This window comes from Sphaerodactylus townsendi, linkage group LG05, assembly GCF_021028975.2.
Source record: "Sphaerodactylus townsendi isolate TG3544 linkage group LG05, MPM_Stown_v2.3, whole genome shotgun sequence".
Classification (NCBI taxonomy): Eukaryota; Metazoa; Chordata; class Lepidosauria; order Squamata; family Sphaerodactylidae; genus Sphaerodactylus; species Sphaerodactylus townsendi.
Genome location: NC_059429.1, coordinates 103,520,975 through 103,537,059, shown reverse-complemented (window position 1 = coordinate 103,537,059; position 16,085 = coordinate 103,520,975). Strand labels below are relative to the sequence as shown.

At 43.0% G+C, this 16,085-nt stretch overlaps 1 protein-coding gene across 1 annotated transcript; it reads right to left on the bottom strand.

Annotated features, from left to right (window-relative positions):
* Positions 1–7,982: 7,982 nt before the first annotated feature.
* Positions 7,983–13,223, bottom strand: LOC125432447 (trace amine-associated receptor 4-like). Its single transcript, XM_048495964.1, has 2 exons — positions 12,689–13,223; positions 7,983–12,390 (listed from the first exon to the last, which is right to left on the bottom strand). Exon 2 carries the CDS (start codon positions 12,148–12,150, stop codon positions 11,080–11,082), a length of 1,071 nt encoding a protein of 356 aa, XP_048351921.1. The 5' UTR covers positions 12,151–12,390; positions 12,689–13,223; the 3' UTR covers positions 7,983–11,079.
* Positions 13,224–16,085: the final 2,862 nt, after the last annotated feature.

Sequence of the window (16,085 nt, the reverse complement as noted above, 5' to 3'; positions counted from 1 at the left end):
GTGTGTAACAGACTTCTCTCTGTAATACACCTCTGAAGATGCCAGCCACAGATGCAGGCAAAACTGGAAAACCCTCCACAACCAGTTGAATCCGGCCGTGAAAGCCTTCAGCAAAGCATATTTCATTTATTTCAGATATTTATACCTAATTTTCCCCGCAAAGGAGGACCCAAAAATGTTTACAACATCGTTTTGCCCTTCTCCATTTTATTCTCACAACACCAGTCTTATGATGAAGGTTAGGCTTACGGCATGCAACTGGCCCAAATCACCCAGTGGCCCTCTATGGTCTTCCAGGTCCTAGTCCAACACTCTAACCACTATACCATGCTGGCTCATATAAAAATGGAACTTACAGGGACATTCTGGGCTGCTACAGGATAGGGAGGATATGAAAGTGATATGTCATGAACGTTAAGTCCTTGAGCATTTTTCTCTTATGCTTCTCTCCCTTCCTCATTTTATCCCTACAACAATCCTGTGAGGTTGTTTAGACTGAAAGAGATGACTGACCCAGAATTTCCCAGCAAGCATCATGGCTGGTAGAGGATTTAATCCAGGTCTCACAGATACTAGTGGGATATTCTAGCCACTGTACTATACTGGCTCCTGAATTATTCCTGCATTGTCTCTGCATGCCTGAGGGATCGGGAATCTCCTGACCTCACAAACAGCCAGGAAAGCAAAAAAAAAGCTGAAATTTGAAACCCCTACAGGGATCATCATAGGTTGGTTGCAACTTGACAGCAAAACAACTGTTCACTGGTTCACACAGTAAGGTACTACTAAGCATGAATAAAAGGAATAGTATCTGGCTCCAGGAGATAAATGTAGTAGCTCCACTGTGGTAAAGGCAAATGTTGTTTATACAGCGTATAGGATGGCAACTGGAAGCACCACCAGTAACCAGCCCCCAAACATTCTTCCCTCCTCCAGCTCTGAGCATATAGAAGCATCTTTGAATGCACTGACTGGAATTATTTCAGGCAATATGTTTTACTGGACCAGCTCATGGTGGGGGAAACTGGCAATCTGCTGAATTGTGCAAATGGGCATACAAGAGAGGTGACGAGGATGTGTCACAGTCATTTTTATGCAGTGTGGATGGAATGATGACTCCCAAGTTATTAGCATATGAATAATTCTGGATGAAAATATTTTAGCCAGCCGGCTAGAAGAGGAGGTACTATGTAAAGGTCAATTGTGGGAAACGTACTTCTTTATTTTATTTACTTTATTTTTTATCCTGCCTTTCTTCCCAAAGGGGATTCTAAGCAACTTTCATCCTCCTCACCTGTTTTATCCTCACAACGATGCTGTGAGATAAGTTAAACTGAAAGTGTGTGGCTGACTCAGGATCACCCACAGGAAACTCTGATTTAAGTCCATCACGTGAAGCTAGCCTCTCTTTTTTGGGCAAATTCACAGACTAACACAGTTAATAAGATCCTTGGGAGACGGGCAGCCCAATCCAGATGGGAGAGGCAAATTGGGCTATGGAGCTTCTGCGGGGTTGTGCTGGCATGTTCGCCCACCCCGCCAGCATAGGTGGCACTTACACCAGCGGGGAGATGATCAAACTGGGAGGTAAGCGGGTGTTGTAGAGCCTGGCAACACCTGACCCAGAAAAACCTGCTTCCCGCTCAGTCTATATTTCTTTCATATTGTGTTTATATTAAGTAAGCTTTTAAAAAATTCATCAGATTTTGCCAAGGATTTTTCTATTGTTCATTCTGTCCAGTATTTATTCATTATTTTCCTTGTAAAAAGTACGTCAGGATTATTTTCAGAAATAATTTTACCCATGAGTTCCTTGGCAAAAAAAAAAGCATTGACATTATTCAGTGGAATACTTATCGTATGGTTTCATCGCACCTTTGCAAAACCCTCTTTGCCTATGTGTTTGAACTGCTTGACTACTGTTTCGAATGAAAACATGAGACCAAGCACATTGGGGGGAAAAAAATTTGAATATCTCTCATCCAGAGAAGAAAGATAAATCATTGGATATCTTCCAAAACCTTTGAGATAATTTTGAGAGAAGGCCAATGATTAAACAGTTGCTCACTCAAATGTCACAGAAATTAGAAAAGGGTCTTGTTTCGTCATACAAAATTAGTAAGCTGACCGCTGGAAATGCTCACAACATTGGTGAGTGCCTTATCCTGCCTTCAGTGTCCATAATAAAATCTGATGGCATGAATTTAAGGGCCAAAGAAACCATTCAGGCAATTCCTTTGCATAACTTCACTGTTGCCTGAAGAAATGATGAGGTGGGATTGGGATTGGTCAGTTCAGTCCAATCCAAAAAATTCTCTTTGCCAATAGACAAAACCACTTGACAAGATAATGACGTTCTTCTGATGACTTATGTGAGATTCTGAAATGAAAATGAACTGATGGCAGAGGTGCTGTTTTCCAGGAGGATTAAAATGGATACTAGGAGACTGACGATTTTTGAATATGTCAGAATTTACTAAAGTGTGATCAATATTCCAGTGGAGAATATAATTATTTGGGCATCTGATGGTGCCACTTCTTTGGTCGATACAGAGGATTCATCGCCCATCTAAAAAGGGTTATATCTTCCTTCTTAATCAAGCCCTTCAGGATCATCTTTTTCAGCAGCTGTGTGAAGAAAATGTCGAAGACACTGCTGGTGAGATGGTTCTCCAAGAGAATTGTCTTTGTTTTGTTACTCTTTGGGACACCATAGTTTCCTTCTTTTCTAATAAAGCTCATGAAGAAACACTCATTGAGGCTAAGATGGACATATTTTATCTGGCAGATATCTTTCAGAAACTTAATTTTTAAAACATGACCTTACAGGGCAAAAATAGTAACCTAGTAGTTCGTAAGGAAGCCATTGTTTCTTTCCGTAAGAAACTCAAAGTCTACTGGCACAATATTGGACATTGGGATTTTTTTTCAATTTCCAATCCTGAAAATGATCACAGAGGCACTGAAAGACAATGACCTTACTGTTTATGTGAAACATCTCAAGCAGGTACACGAGAATATGCAAGAAAGATTTAATGACCTGTTAAACCTCAGTATCCTGGATTGGATTTTGAATCTGTTTGAAGTACAACCCATCCAAGGTGAGGCAGAAATTCAAGAGAGTTTAAACAATCTTCAGAGTGATACAGTTGCACGTCATCAGTTCAGTCAGTTTCAATAAGATTTTTGGATCAAGAATGATCTGCCAAATTTACAGCAATGTGGAAAAAAGCTCAAAGATTTTTTTATTGCCTTTCCATCAACATATTTGGTTGAATGCAGATTCAGCAAGGTAGTTTCCTTGACCGAATCCAGGAATAGAAGTGATACCGTGACAACAGGTGACATCTGACTATCATTGTCTAATTTGAACCCGGATATCCTGAAACTTTTAGAAAAGCACCAAGCTCAAGAATCACAGTAGGACTGATAGATGTCTAAACTTCAATTTCATGCAGTCTTTTAAAAAGTGTTTCCAGTATGTTGGAAGTTTTCTTGTTGTTCAGTGATAAATTATTTTTATTCATCTGTTTGTGCTGTGTCCTTGTTTGACAGGGGGCCTTGGAACATGAGAAGAGCTCCAAAAAGGGCCAGGGCCTAAATAAAGGTTGAATATGGCTGTTGTAGACAAAAATCTGTGAGGCATACAGTGATGCAGTAAGGAAGGAGAACTGTGCAAAATTCATCCTCTGTCATTTTGTGCAAATGGAAATTGTGCTCTATTTCTAGTCTAGTGTAGTAGCCAAGAGAACAAGTTGCGATTTGGGAACGGCCTGGTCTGAATCATTTCTCTTCCATTAACTCAGGCAGAAGCAACATTCAATGTAAAGACATCACACATCACAGTGTATTCGTTTAGCTTCTATTTTATGCCAGTTCCCAAATACTAATCCAGCCCCACAGCTTGAATCCAACGCAATGTATCTGATGCTCCATTTCAGTATCTGACATGTTGCATTTGTGTTGGAGGCACCTGAGGTCCTTTTGCACAGATATATTTGCCTGTTTGCATAATGGCTGAATGGTTCCTTTTTAGAGAGAGATTTTTTTTGATGTCCTGGTGGCTTGTTTGTGTTTGTTTGGACTAAAGAGAGGGAGCTGATCGTATGAGAGGTCAGCAAATATTTATTCCATATTCCCTTTCCCCATCACATATGTGTTACCATTGTAGACTTCTTGTCAGTGCTGCAGTATGAAGTGAGGCAATAATGAATAATCTATGCATTATTCAATATTTATTTCCTGCATTTTAGCCCTGCCATTCCTTCAAGCCATTCATGTCAGCTTACAAGATCAGGAGAATAGACAAAGGCAATTTGCAAGGTGTCCGTGGTTGACAAAGTCTCCTCTTGAATGTTAACTGGTTCTCCTGGAGGATTCTCGCTGGAGCGCTCAGGAACTATATTCCAGGGAATGGATAATATATTCTGGATTGTAGTCATTTCTTCTTCTTCTTATGCTTCCTGTGCTTGTGCTATAGAGACAGATGCAATAGTTAACAGATTTTCCTGTATGTAGCAGTCCGTGTAGCTGGACCTGAATGACCCAGGCTAGCTTGATCTCATCAGGTCTCAGAAGCAAAGCAGGATTGGCCCTGATCACTATTTTAATTGGAGATCATCTTTTCCAAAGTTGCTATACAAAGGCAGGGAGAGGCAAAACACCTGCTTGTTTCTTGTCTTGAAAATCCTATGAGATCACCATAAATTGGCTGCGACTTAATGGCACTTTATACAGATACAACAGCCTACATACCTCTACCTTTAGAGTGCTTACACGGCTTTTGATTTTCTATACAGGAGGCTACCAAAGACACTGTGATTAATTTCTTCTTAAGTGCATAAAGCAATGCATATGTGTCCCTGATTCATCACAAGGGATCTAGGCAACAAATGTGGTATAAATGTTAGCTGTCAGACTGGATCAGATACGTCTCCCCATGCCCTGCAAGCTGTCAACACAGAAAGTTCAGAGTAAAGGTTAAGTAAATAATCACCTCATCATCATCATCTTGTTATTCAGCAAATAAGTGTCAACCAAGGCCTTTAACTTCTGGAAACAAAATGTGTGAATTAACATTTAATTATGGAAATCACCTGCTTCAAGGGTTTTCCCTTCTTAACAATGATCCAGGACATTAAATTACTTTATAATCAGCATGATCTGACTTGTGGGTCCAGGAGGCACCATACTGATGGAAGGAGGAAATGAAAAACCATATGCATACCTTTACAGTGCGTGGGCACAGGGCCTTGGTTACCAGCACCCTTTTGCCCTTTAGCTGTTTTGATTTCACAAATAATAGATAGAACTGTTGTGTAATGCAAAGAAATGCCATGTCACTTAAAAGATTTGACAACACTTTATATACAGTCTGCCATATGTAAATATGCTGACTGAAACAAAGCAGTTCTGCCTCAGAGTCCTCCATGCCCTGGTAAGTACCCAGGGGCTGGCTCTTGACATTAGCCTTTCAAGCGTGCTGCCACTGCTACGCTGAAGTATCTCCTCGCAATAAACAATCTAATACTAACAATCAACACTAGATGGTACCATTGGACAAACCTGATTCAAGGCTTACCTGGCTAGGCTGACATTTCAGGTTTTACATCTTACCCTCAGCATCCTCAGTACATGTAACATTCTCTGCCCTCTCAGTTGGGCTTTGCTTTGTCCCAGTTGTAGTGTGAACACCCAGGGGATGCCATTCCAGGGGAGAGAAGAGAAAACTGTAGATGAAATTTTATACCCCTAGTATAATAGTGATAGAAAATGCTGTCAAGTCAACTTATGGCAACCCTGTAGCATTTTCAAGGAAAAAGACAACACAGCAAGGAAAAATCCAAACACTTCCTCTGGCACAGCAACCCTTGACTTTTTTTGGTGGTCTCCCATCTAACCAAGCCCAACACTGCTTAGCTTTCAAGTGCTAATAAGACAAGGCCTGCCTGGGCATCCAGGTCACAGGGTCTCTAAAAGTATAGCAGATGAAAAATTGGACAGCATGAGAAACTCATGGAGTTTCTACCCGGTTTGTTGTTTTATAAAGCTAAGGGAACAGGTTCTTGTGACAGACAGTAAGCTGTCCTGCCTCTGAAGGGAAAATTAGTCACTCAGGTGAGCCCAAAGGAATACTGCTTCAGCATCCAGTCACCTCAGAGAAGGGGCAATGAATGTTGGAGAGCAGCATGGGAGTTGGAGAGTTGAGTTCTGTCTCAGCGAGACAGCAGGACAACTCAGATCTGACTCAGGGGAAAGAGCAGAGTGAAGGGTCACTCTTCCTGGTAGCGTGGGAGAGCAGTTTAACTCTATCTCTGGGAGAGATGAGAGTGTTCGATTTTTAGGCCTGTCTCTGATGATGAGCAGACCTTGTACAATTTAGTCTGACACTGGGGAATAGGCAGGTTGATGTAGTTGGAGTCTTGTGTGAGAGAGAAGATCCAACCCAGTAGCTGCTCAGTTTTTCTGTGAAGTAAGAAAAAACCTAGACAGTCTGAGAAGGACAGGTCTACCCAATGCTTCTCAATGAGAGACAAAACAGTCCTCTGAATGACTAAGATTTTCTTATGCATGTCTGTGTAGCTACAAAGACAGTTTCTTGAATTTTTTTTAAAGAAAAACTGTATATTCCTCGAATTGGCAGGATAAGCTGAGTACAACAATGTACTTTTCGGGCTGAAAAGGTATGCAGGATCGGAGTCTGCAGAGCAAATGTCCTGGGGTAATCTGCAGCAGGGAGAATCCTTTCAGCTGCGCACAAAATGTTAGGCGCAACCTGACGGTGAAACTGACCAGAGAGCAAAACAGTCAGGCCAGAAACAGTCTCTGTGATTCCCAAAATTATAGGAGGCTGTGTGTGTCCCCTCAGTAGGGAAAAAAGGCCTGTCACAGTTCCTTTCTATTATTTTTTTCCTTATCTCTGGTTCTTGAAGCCAACAATATGTCAATCTTGAACTTACTGGTATAGTTTGCGATTACCATTGCTTTTGTATTGATTTTTTTTTTTTACAAATTTTGGCTTTATGTCTCTCTCCAGAATTCTTAACATGAACCCTCTCCCCCTTCCCAAGTGTTTGCATAGCTAGAATTGTTCAGATCCAGTTCCCCTCTTTGGCTTGCTGGTTTCATTTGACATGCAACTGATAGGGTGAGGATGAAATAGGAAAGATAAACAAGGATCAGGAAGTTGTCAACCATTGTTCCAACTTGGTTTTTGACATATGGCATTTGCTGGGGTTTTTTTTAAAAAAATTCATTCCTAATAATAGCTGCAAACACCATATTAGAAATTGCTAATGTATTGTCGAAGGCTTTCATGGCCAGAATCACTGGGGTGCTGTGTGGTTTCCGGGCTGTATGGTCATGTTCTAGCAGCATTCTCTCTCCTGACGTTTCGCCTGCATCTGTGGCTGGCATCTTCAGAGGATCATAAATGTCATAAAGCAGTACAGTTTTTCAAGTATTGTTTAGTTGATTGTGCTTCTTTAAAAAAAGTAGACAAATGTATGTTTAATAAATATACATGCCACACTTTTAAAATAATTGGTGAGGGGAATAACAATTGACAGAATCTATGTTTATTCTTCATTACTATGTCTGTCTTTGGCATTCTGAAAGCAAAATGCTGGAGTTTCTTGGTACATCTGTGTTCACTCAATTTGGTTCTGAAGTTCCCCCAGGGTGCATTGGGAAATCTTTCTCTAGTGGCAGTTCTTTGATCTATATTTTTAGTAGAATTTCTTTGGAATACAGTGTAATCAAACTGGTGTCCATGTTGCAGATTCCTCATGATTCCTCATATATAATGCAGAGTACTCTAAGTCAAGCTATTCCTTTTACTATTTTTTCCCTTCCTTCCTCAAATTGTGGGAAAATTCAGGTTAACTTAGTAGGACTGGAAGAAAGAACACCAGAGAACTAAGGTGCCTTTATATGAAAAATCCACTTATTTACCTATTTAGACACTGAGAAGAAATGATGGGCACAGTACAGTAAACCTTTATTAGGCATAAAATATAAATCTCTAGAAATGATGGGTAATTCAATAACCGGTATGAAACAGTGCTAGTTCCAGGCCTACAGAACTGAAGAAGTTTAGAATATAAGAGATTCCTTCTAAACCCTGCTTTGATTTCCATATTCCAACTCAGCTAATATAAAGCTGCTGTTAAAAAAAACCTTTATCTCTTGCATAAGAATTTCATTGTTGACAGTATTGTTGTAAATAAACCATATACATAATGTTTTCATTGAAGCAAAATGTTAAAAATGATTGTCTGAACACTGATTATTATTTTTGTGGTGTTATTTGATCAAGAGAAAACTTGTTTGCACTGAATACATTCAGAATGGTGTTTGCTATTAAGATAACCTCACACAATAAATACACCAGTTATTTTAAGCCAACCAAATAGGGGGGAAAGGGAAGGTACCAGCTAGTATCCCTTGGAGTGAGAACCTTTGCAAATACACACCAAATGAAACAAAACAGTTGCTCAGACCGGAATTTAATACACATCTTGATATTTCACATCTTACAGCTTCCTGTCTCAATCCTTTATTTAGAAAACTGGTATGCTGCCTCTCCAGAGACCTGCTCAAGATGGCTTAGCCAATATATACATGCATCACTTAACACAGTTTCCTCATAACCACTTTTTTTAAAAAAAATTGAGCATGCAAGGTAATGAAGACATGGCAAAAGAGCATTATTACTTCTCTATCCCTAACTGTATCCATGTGACAATTTGAACATTTATTAAGGCTAATACAGTGATATTTACTTTAATTTAGCATGCCTCAGATACAAGAGTGTTTTCAAGCTAGTATAAAAAGTTCAGACTTCCCCATTTTTGCACATATGAAGCTGCCTTCTATTGAGTCAGACCACTGGTGTCTCAAGGTCAGGATTATCTATTCAGTTTCACAAGGGCTCTCCACTCGAAATCGCATCACTTCCTATTCATTCCTTTTAACCAGTGATACCTGGACTGGGGTCTTCTGCATGCCCAGCAGGTACTGAATCACTAAGCCAGGGCTCTTCCTCTTGCAGTCTTTTAACGGTCAGGTATTCAGGTAGTGCTCTTATAGCATATATATAACATCAGTGGTGGGATTCAAATAATTCAACAACTGGTTGTTTACAAGCACCATTTTAACAACCGGTTCTGCCAAAATGTTGCAAACCTGCTGAATCCCACCACTGTTAACATCCTCTTTGCTTGATATTAAACTAGGTCTATGATTTCAGTGAGATTAACAAGGACATCTGGATTCAGTTCTTACCATTAATAAATGCATATTTATGGCTTGAGCAAGTTGCAACCGTAACCATATTCATGGTATTATAATGTCATAATAACACTCTAGGGATATTTTAAGTAATTATTCATTGTTATATTGTCCAGATGTATATAATCTTATGAAAAAATGAAATACATATGAAGGGTTTGGGTTATGATGAAATATTTAGATAATGTGTTTCATTAGGTTATAAGGTTTCAATGAAAATTTGTACAGCAAAGAAGTGTTCTTGATTCATGTTGCATTGAGAGTTGAAAGGATTTTTTTTCTTTTAAAAGCATGTTAATATGTTAATAGAAACCTGAGTCTTGGACATTTTGGTACAGATTTGACTTTTTCCTGCTTCGTATTGAAAATAATGAGTTGGATACAAAGGGTACTCTTCCAGTGCTGTTGATAGCATTTACAGTAACAAAACAGCACTTTGTGAGCAGAGAAAGTGCTTACAGCTGCTTACAGCATTCTCCTTTCTTCCAACTTAATCTTACAACAACACTGTGAGGTAGGTTAGGCTGAATGTGTGTGTGACTGGTCCAAGGTCACCCAGCAAGCTTTCGACAGCACAGTGGATTTGGATTTGGAGTGGGTATTGGAACCTGGGTCTCCCAGTTTGTAGTGTGATACTCTACCCACTCCACCATGCTGCTGTCTTGCAAGAATTTGTGTGCAGTTAGTTATGACTAAAGTTTGCTGTTTGTGCACAAAGTTATGTGTAGGATCCTGAAGTTATGATCAGTACCACTTTAGAATGCAGGCGAGGAATTATGTGCTCCTCCACATAAAAAGTCTATGAATATTAAAAACTCAGCATATCAAGGAGAAAAGTTCTAGCCCGGCCCTCTGCGCCCTGTGCTAGTTTTCCATTTATAGGGAATTATTTGTATACGAAAACTTCAGAAATACAATCTTTTCCTTGCAATCTGAAGTGACACAGTCCCTACTACCTCATTCAACCACCTCAGCTCTCTGCCACTTCATTACCACTTCATTCTGCCATGTGCAAAGACCAAGACTTTGTTGACCAGGATCAGAGCCCAGCAAGTGGTCCAGGAGTACTGGATGCTGTGACACAGATGGAGATAAATAGTGTGGATGTCATTTGTCCTTGAGATGGGAGACCTCCACAAGTCTCATGTAAGAGCAAGAAACAAGTTTAATACATGTCTTTAAAAGCTTTTAAGGATCAGTATTTGTTTATGTGATATGCTTCACACTCAATACTGGCATGCATCTCCACAAGTACATTTAGACTATGAAGTTCAAGCAATTGTAATTCAGGTTATGCAAGGATAACTCTGGCACTTTAAGACAGTGCAACCCCATCTATGGGTGTTCCAGGTGAGAGAAGAGCAGAGGCTGTTTGCCATAGCCTTTCTCTGCATAGCAACCCCAGTCTTCCTTGGTGGTCTCCCACCCAAATACTACCTGTGGCCAATCCTCCTTAGTTCCCAAGCCCTGTCAAGTTCAAATTAAGCTGGGCTATCTGGACACTATAGGAGAAGTATACATTTCTGAAGCAAATCTCTTTGCCCAGATTCCATAACCAGAGCCAGGATCAGAATGCACCAAGTAGTCTAGCAGCATCTGATGCTTTGGCACAAATGAAGCTAAGTAGTGTAGACCTCATTTCTCTATTGGATGGAAATCCACTGAAAATCCCATGTAGCAGCAAAACACAAGTTTAATAAATATTTATCTGGCTAAACATCCAGAATATCCTAATGTTACAACTCAGGAGACTCCCCTGACAAGAAGTAGGAAAAAAAAGCTATGCCATCAAGTACCATCTGGATGGAACATCTCCTTGGGTGCTACCACACAGGCTGCAGAAGTACTGTCCACCTCCACTGAATGACTGGGGCCCTGGGAGGTAGATTTCAGCACTCTCTTGCCGAACAACTCCTTAACCCCCTGACGGAACTTGGGGTCCCAGGCGCTATAGATGGCCACATTCCAGCAACTGTTGGATGTGAGGATCCAGAAGGCATAGAAGGAGAAATGGCACCACTCGAAACCCACCACAGAACCCACCACAAATACAGCAATGGGACTGAAGGATGCTGCAAAAGCAAAGGTCAAGACGCCAATGGTCTTGGCTGCATTAATTTCTGAGAAGGAGAGCTGGGTGCCTCTCTGTGAGTCTCCTCCTAGCTGTTTCCGGGTCTTGCAGTACTGGTGGAGAGCAGCAAAGGTGACCAAGTTGATGATTAAGGTGCTACCCAAGAGGGAGAAGTCAAAGACTGGATACAGCAGCATAATATTCCAGTGGGGTTGAGGTGGCTTGTCTGTCGGGAGCACATAGTTGCACAAACTGCTGCAGGAATTGTACTGGAAGGTAATATCTGGGGAGACAATCATGGGGATCACTGCCAACAGTAAACTCAAGGCCCAGGTGATGAGGGTCAGCCAAGCAGTCCGGCGCTTGGTGACCACTGCTCTCTTATGCAAGGGTTTCAGCACTGCTATGCTCCTCTCCACAGACAGCAGGAAGATTGTGGTGATGGAGACAAAGGTAGAGACTGCAAAGAGGGGCCCAATGATGTAGCAGATCAGCTCCTTAGACTCACCCGTCTCTTGCTTCATCCCATAAAGCAGCTTGTTCACCTCCCTGTAGACAGAGTAGGGCACTACAATGACCCCTATGCTGAGGTCAGCCAGGGCTAAAGAAGCTTTCAGGTAACCTTGGGGGCTTCGGAAATTCCTCGCATGAAGAAAAACCAGGAGGATCACCGTGTTGCCCAGGCTGATGGCAACAATCAGGAAGACCATGAGGACCAGCTTGCCCACACTCCCAGCAAAGCCCTGGCTGCCGAGCGTGCAATTGGAGCTGCTGCAGTTGCCCAACATTGACCAGGCTGTCTTTGCTTCTGGAGGCAAACAAGTGTGCCGCAGAGTTCAAAGCTGGGTTTCCCCCCAATAGAGTTCCATGGAAAACACTCCACAGGCTGTTTCCTTGTCCAGATGCCAGCGGAACACTTCAGATCTGTTGGTCCTAGACCTGCGCGAATCATCCAAATGGGAGCCTGCGTGTCGGCCTGCAAAAGGCTTGCAAAGTTAAGTCAGGCTAGGATTGCATGGAGGAGGAGCCTGCAAGAAAATGAAGCAAAATTCACAGCAAAGAAGGATCCTGCCCCAGTCCCACCAGACTCACATCTTTCTCTGTCATGCCCACACACTCAGAGGGAGGGAGAAGGGTACTGCTTATAACAACCACATTCCACACAATAGGGTTGCCAGTACTGGGTTGTTTTTACATAGATGTTCACTATGCACTATACACTATTCCTAGACTCTCAAAGCTGGCAAGATGTTATAAAGGAGGGGGGGGGGTTCACTGTCACTCACAAACACATGCAAGCCACTACTGTGGAGGAATGATGCTCACCAGTCGCGGGCTAGGGAAGCCTCGAATCCTTCGGGTGGCCCTCGATCCAGGCAAAGTGAAGTTTCCCCCCAGGTCTGGCATGGGAGAGGTGTGGTTGCCGCTGGCTCAGAGATGGTGCATCTCCAGGGAATGGCCACATCTTGAGCTACGAGGGCAGGGGTCCGGCGGTCGATGCAAGTTGCGGGGGGGTGGGGGGGACCACGAGGATGCTGAAGTCGAGCGTGGTGCGCAGATTCTCCACCGCTTCATCCGCTGCCCCTTCTCAGAGCTTCAAAGTCTCCAGATGTGGGCGATTAAGTGCAACCTCCAGATGTGGGCGATGATAGCCCGCGCAGTCGAAACGCGTTGTGAAAATGGCTCACTCCTTCGTTGCAAAGGAAAACCCCTCCACGGCCCCAAGGCGTCCCCTTGGGACGTCTCTCAAACTGGGCAGCGCCCTGGGGCACCCTTCTCGGGGGCTTCCAGCTTCGCTCTGGGCTCTAAGCGGTGCGGTGAGGGGTGGCCCGCAAGGAGACGCCTCCCGCCCCAGCGCCCACCCAGTTTCCCAGCGCAGTTTGCAGGCGCCAAACTCACGGACCGGAACTCCCTGGCCACGTCCGCCTTCCAGTTTGCCGGACAACAGAGTTTGCACGCGGGGAGCCTTTCTTCTGCCTTTGAAAAGCAGACGAGCAGCGTAAAAACGCACGAGATGCAACTTGTGAAGAATCCCGACGTTGTGTGCAAAAGGATGCGGGTTAGAGACATATCTCAATACTGAGTGTATCATGTCCATCTTAGTCGTACCACCACGTTGTGTGCAAAAGGACGCGACGCGGCGGGTTAGAAGAAACCCATCTCAGCATCATGTCACTCTTAGTCGTGCCCCCACGCGCGCTTACAATTCTTCACAAGCTGCATCTCGTGCGTTTTTATGCTGCTCTCTTCCTTCCAGCCCCGGAGCAGCTGCTTCTACCCGCCTGGGCTTGACAAATCGGGGTTTAGAGAGATTTGGGGATGGATGGAGCCTGGGGAAGGGAAGGACCTCAGTGGGGGTACAGTGGCATTGAGTCCACCCTCCAAAGGAATCTGAAGATGGGGTGCAATTCCAGAAGATTCCAGGCTCTGCCTGGAGGTTGGCAGCCTTATCCAGTTCCCAAACAGGTAGACTCCAATTTGAACATGGATCACCACAATGTGAGGAGATGGCCTGAAGCTTGCCCTCCCCCGGCATATAAAATGGCCCAAGGAGCTGCCATTTGCCCCACTGTGGAACCTGAACTGTGGCCATCTGTCCATTTTGAGTTTGGCCAACTGGACAAATGCTAACTCTCCAAGATCATTTTGGTCTGGAAAATGGCACGCAGGAAGACTGAAGCCCTCTCTACCAGCAAACCGCATGCCCAACCCAAACTGGGCCCACAAGTACCTGGGAATTAAATTCTGAGCACAGAACTCACAGCACATGCCTGGCTGAAATTGTCTGTGGGGATGTTGTAACATGTCAGTTGGTCCTGAGAGAGAGCGAGCATCTGGCCTCAGGTCACCCAAGAGTTTCATGGTAGAGTGGAACTTTTGTCTCAGGTCCCCCTGAATTTATCCTAGCTCCAGCAACCCCAGAGTAGTACAGTTACTTTAGATTCTTCACCCAGAAACCAGACATGAGCAAGAAGTTTTGCAGTTGATATATGTAGCCCCCTAATAACCCTGCAAAGCTGCCCATTCTGAGGGAGATCACAGACTGAGGTTCAGCAGCAGAACTCCCCACATCCAGCACAATACTCCAGCCACACTTATCCCCTCCTGCTCTCTTTCTGCTGACTAATAGCAAACTCTCAGGGTCTGGCCTGGAGCCTCCTGTCAGGCAGGATAAAGTGGACCAACCCAAATGAAACGCAGCTGTAGAAGAGATCACAGGAAACGAAAGAGCTCAGAGTTGAGCCTGTGGTTTCGGTAAGATGTAGGAAAGCAGCCAAATGATTATGAGTACAATCCTAAACACAGTTCCACCCTTCTAAATCCATTGAAGGCAATGGACTTAGAATGACTTAATTCTCCTTAGGATGGCACGGCGTATCACATACTGCAGGGAAATTTCAGTGATTGTAAACAGGAGTCTTCTGGTACCCTGAAGACTAAACACTGTTGTTTTTCTACAGAAGCTGTCACGGATTACAGCCAACTTCCTTCAGACACTTCACTGATTGTGAATGCTGGACTGGTGGGTAAAATGAATACTCAGCTTGTTGGGGGGTAAAGTGAAGGCAACTGGGGAAGGCAATGGTCAGCCTCTCCATAAACATAGTCTGCCTAGGAAATGCTGTGATGGGCTCTCACAAGGGACTATCTATACCTTTTGACTTTTCAGAAAGAAAGGACCAAAAGGAGGCAGCCTGGCTCACTTAGTCCCAATGCCCTCTCTGCTGGAGTCTTCTCTTGGGAAAGATGGAAATCTGCCCATGAAGCTGTTTGTGTGACTAAGTTAGTCCCAAAGAAATTCACATGTGGTGTGGAATGGTACAGTATAGTCTGATCTTATCTGATCTCAGAAGCTACTCTGGGTATTTGGAAGTGAAACCTCCAAGGAAGGCTCTGCAGAGGAAGCCAATGGCAAACCACCTCTGCTTAATCCCTTGGCCAGAAAACCCCACCAGATGTTGCTGTACGTTTGCTGCTACTTGGCAGAAGTTTAAACACACACATATACAAGCTCATGTGACATTCTCCTGTAGTTCTTAGAGCACTCCATGAGCATATGAAGCTGCCACACTGAGTCAGCCTCTTCTAGAAAGGTTTTTTCTCAATGTCTTCTATTGATGTACTTTCTTTCTGCAAGCATGCAAAGCATGTGCTCTGCCACTGAGCTGTCGCTCCTGCTGCCTGGGTGAGGCTTCAGGGGACTTTTTCACTGTGGGAAGGGACACTTCACATTTTCGAATACATGCTGGAAACAGCAGGACATCGGATGCATGGAGCTCATCATTAATTTTTAAAGTGATTGTGCGTGTGTGGGCAAGAGCAAGCAAGACATTCACTTGTAGAAGGTTGTTTGACCATTTTTTTTATCATTCCATACATCTGTTGTTTATACTCCCTTGAAAAAGTTTCAATCTGTCTTCCTGAAGCTAGCATGAAAATAGATATGCATTGTATAGCGTCAATTTCTTTTCTTTTTTTAAATTGATCTTTATTAAGAATTTTCGGTAAAGTTACAGAAAGTCAAAGGACACATACAAATTTAAAATCATAGATTTCAACCGTCAAGTTAAACTTATATTATCTTATCCCATATACAATAACTGAATTTAATTACTTTGTAATCTTTACATCGAAATCTAAAGAGGGTAAAGGAAGGATAGGACTAAAATAGGAAATGAGTATTGAAGAATTGGAAGAGACAGAAAGAAAGAAAAAGAATAGT

Coding starts and splice junctions, on each gene's coding strand:
- LOC125432447 (XM_048495964.1), bottom strand. CDS start 12,150: ATGTTGGGCAACTGCAGCAGCTCCAATTGCACGCTCGGCAGCCAGGGC.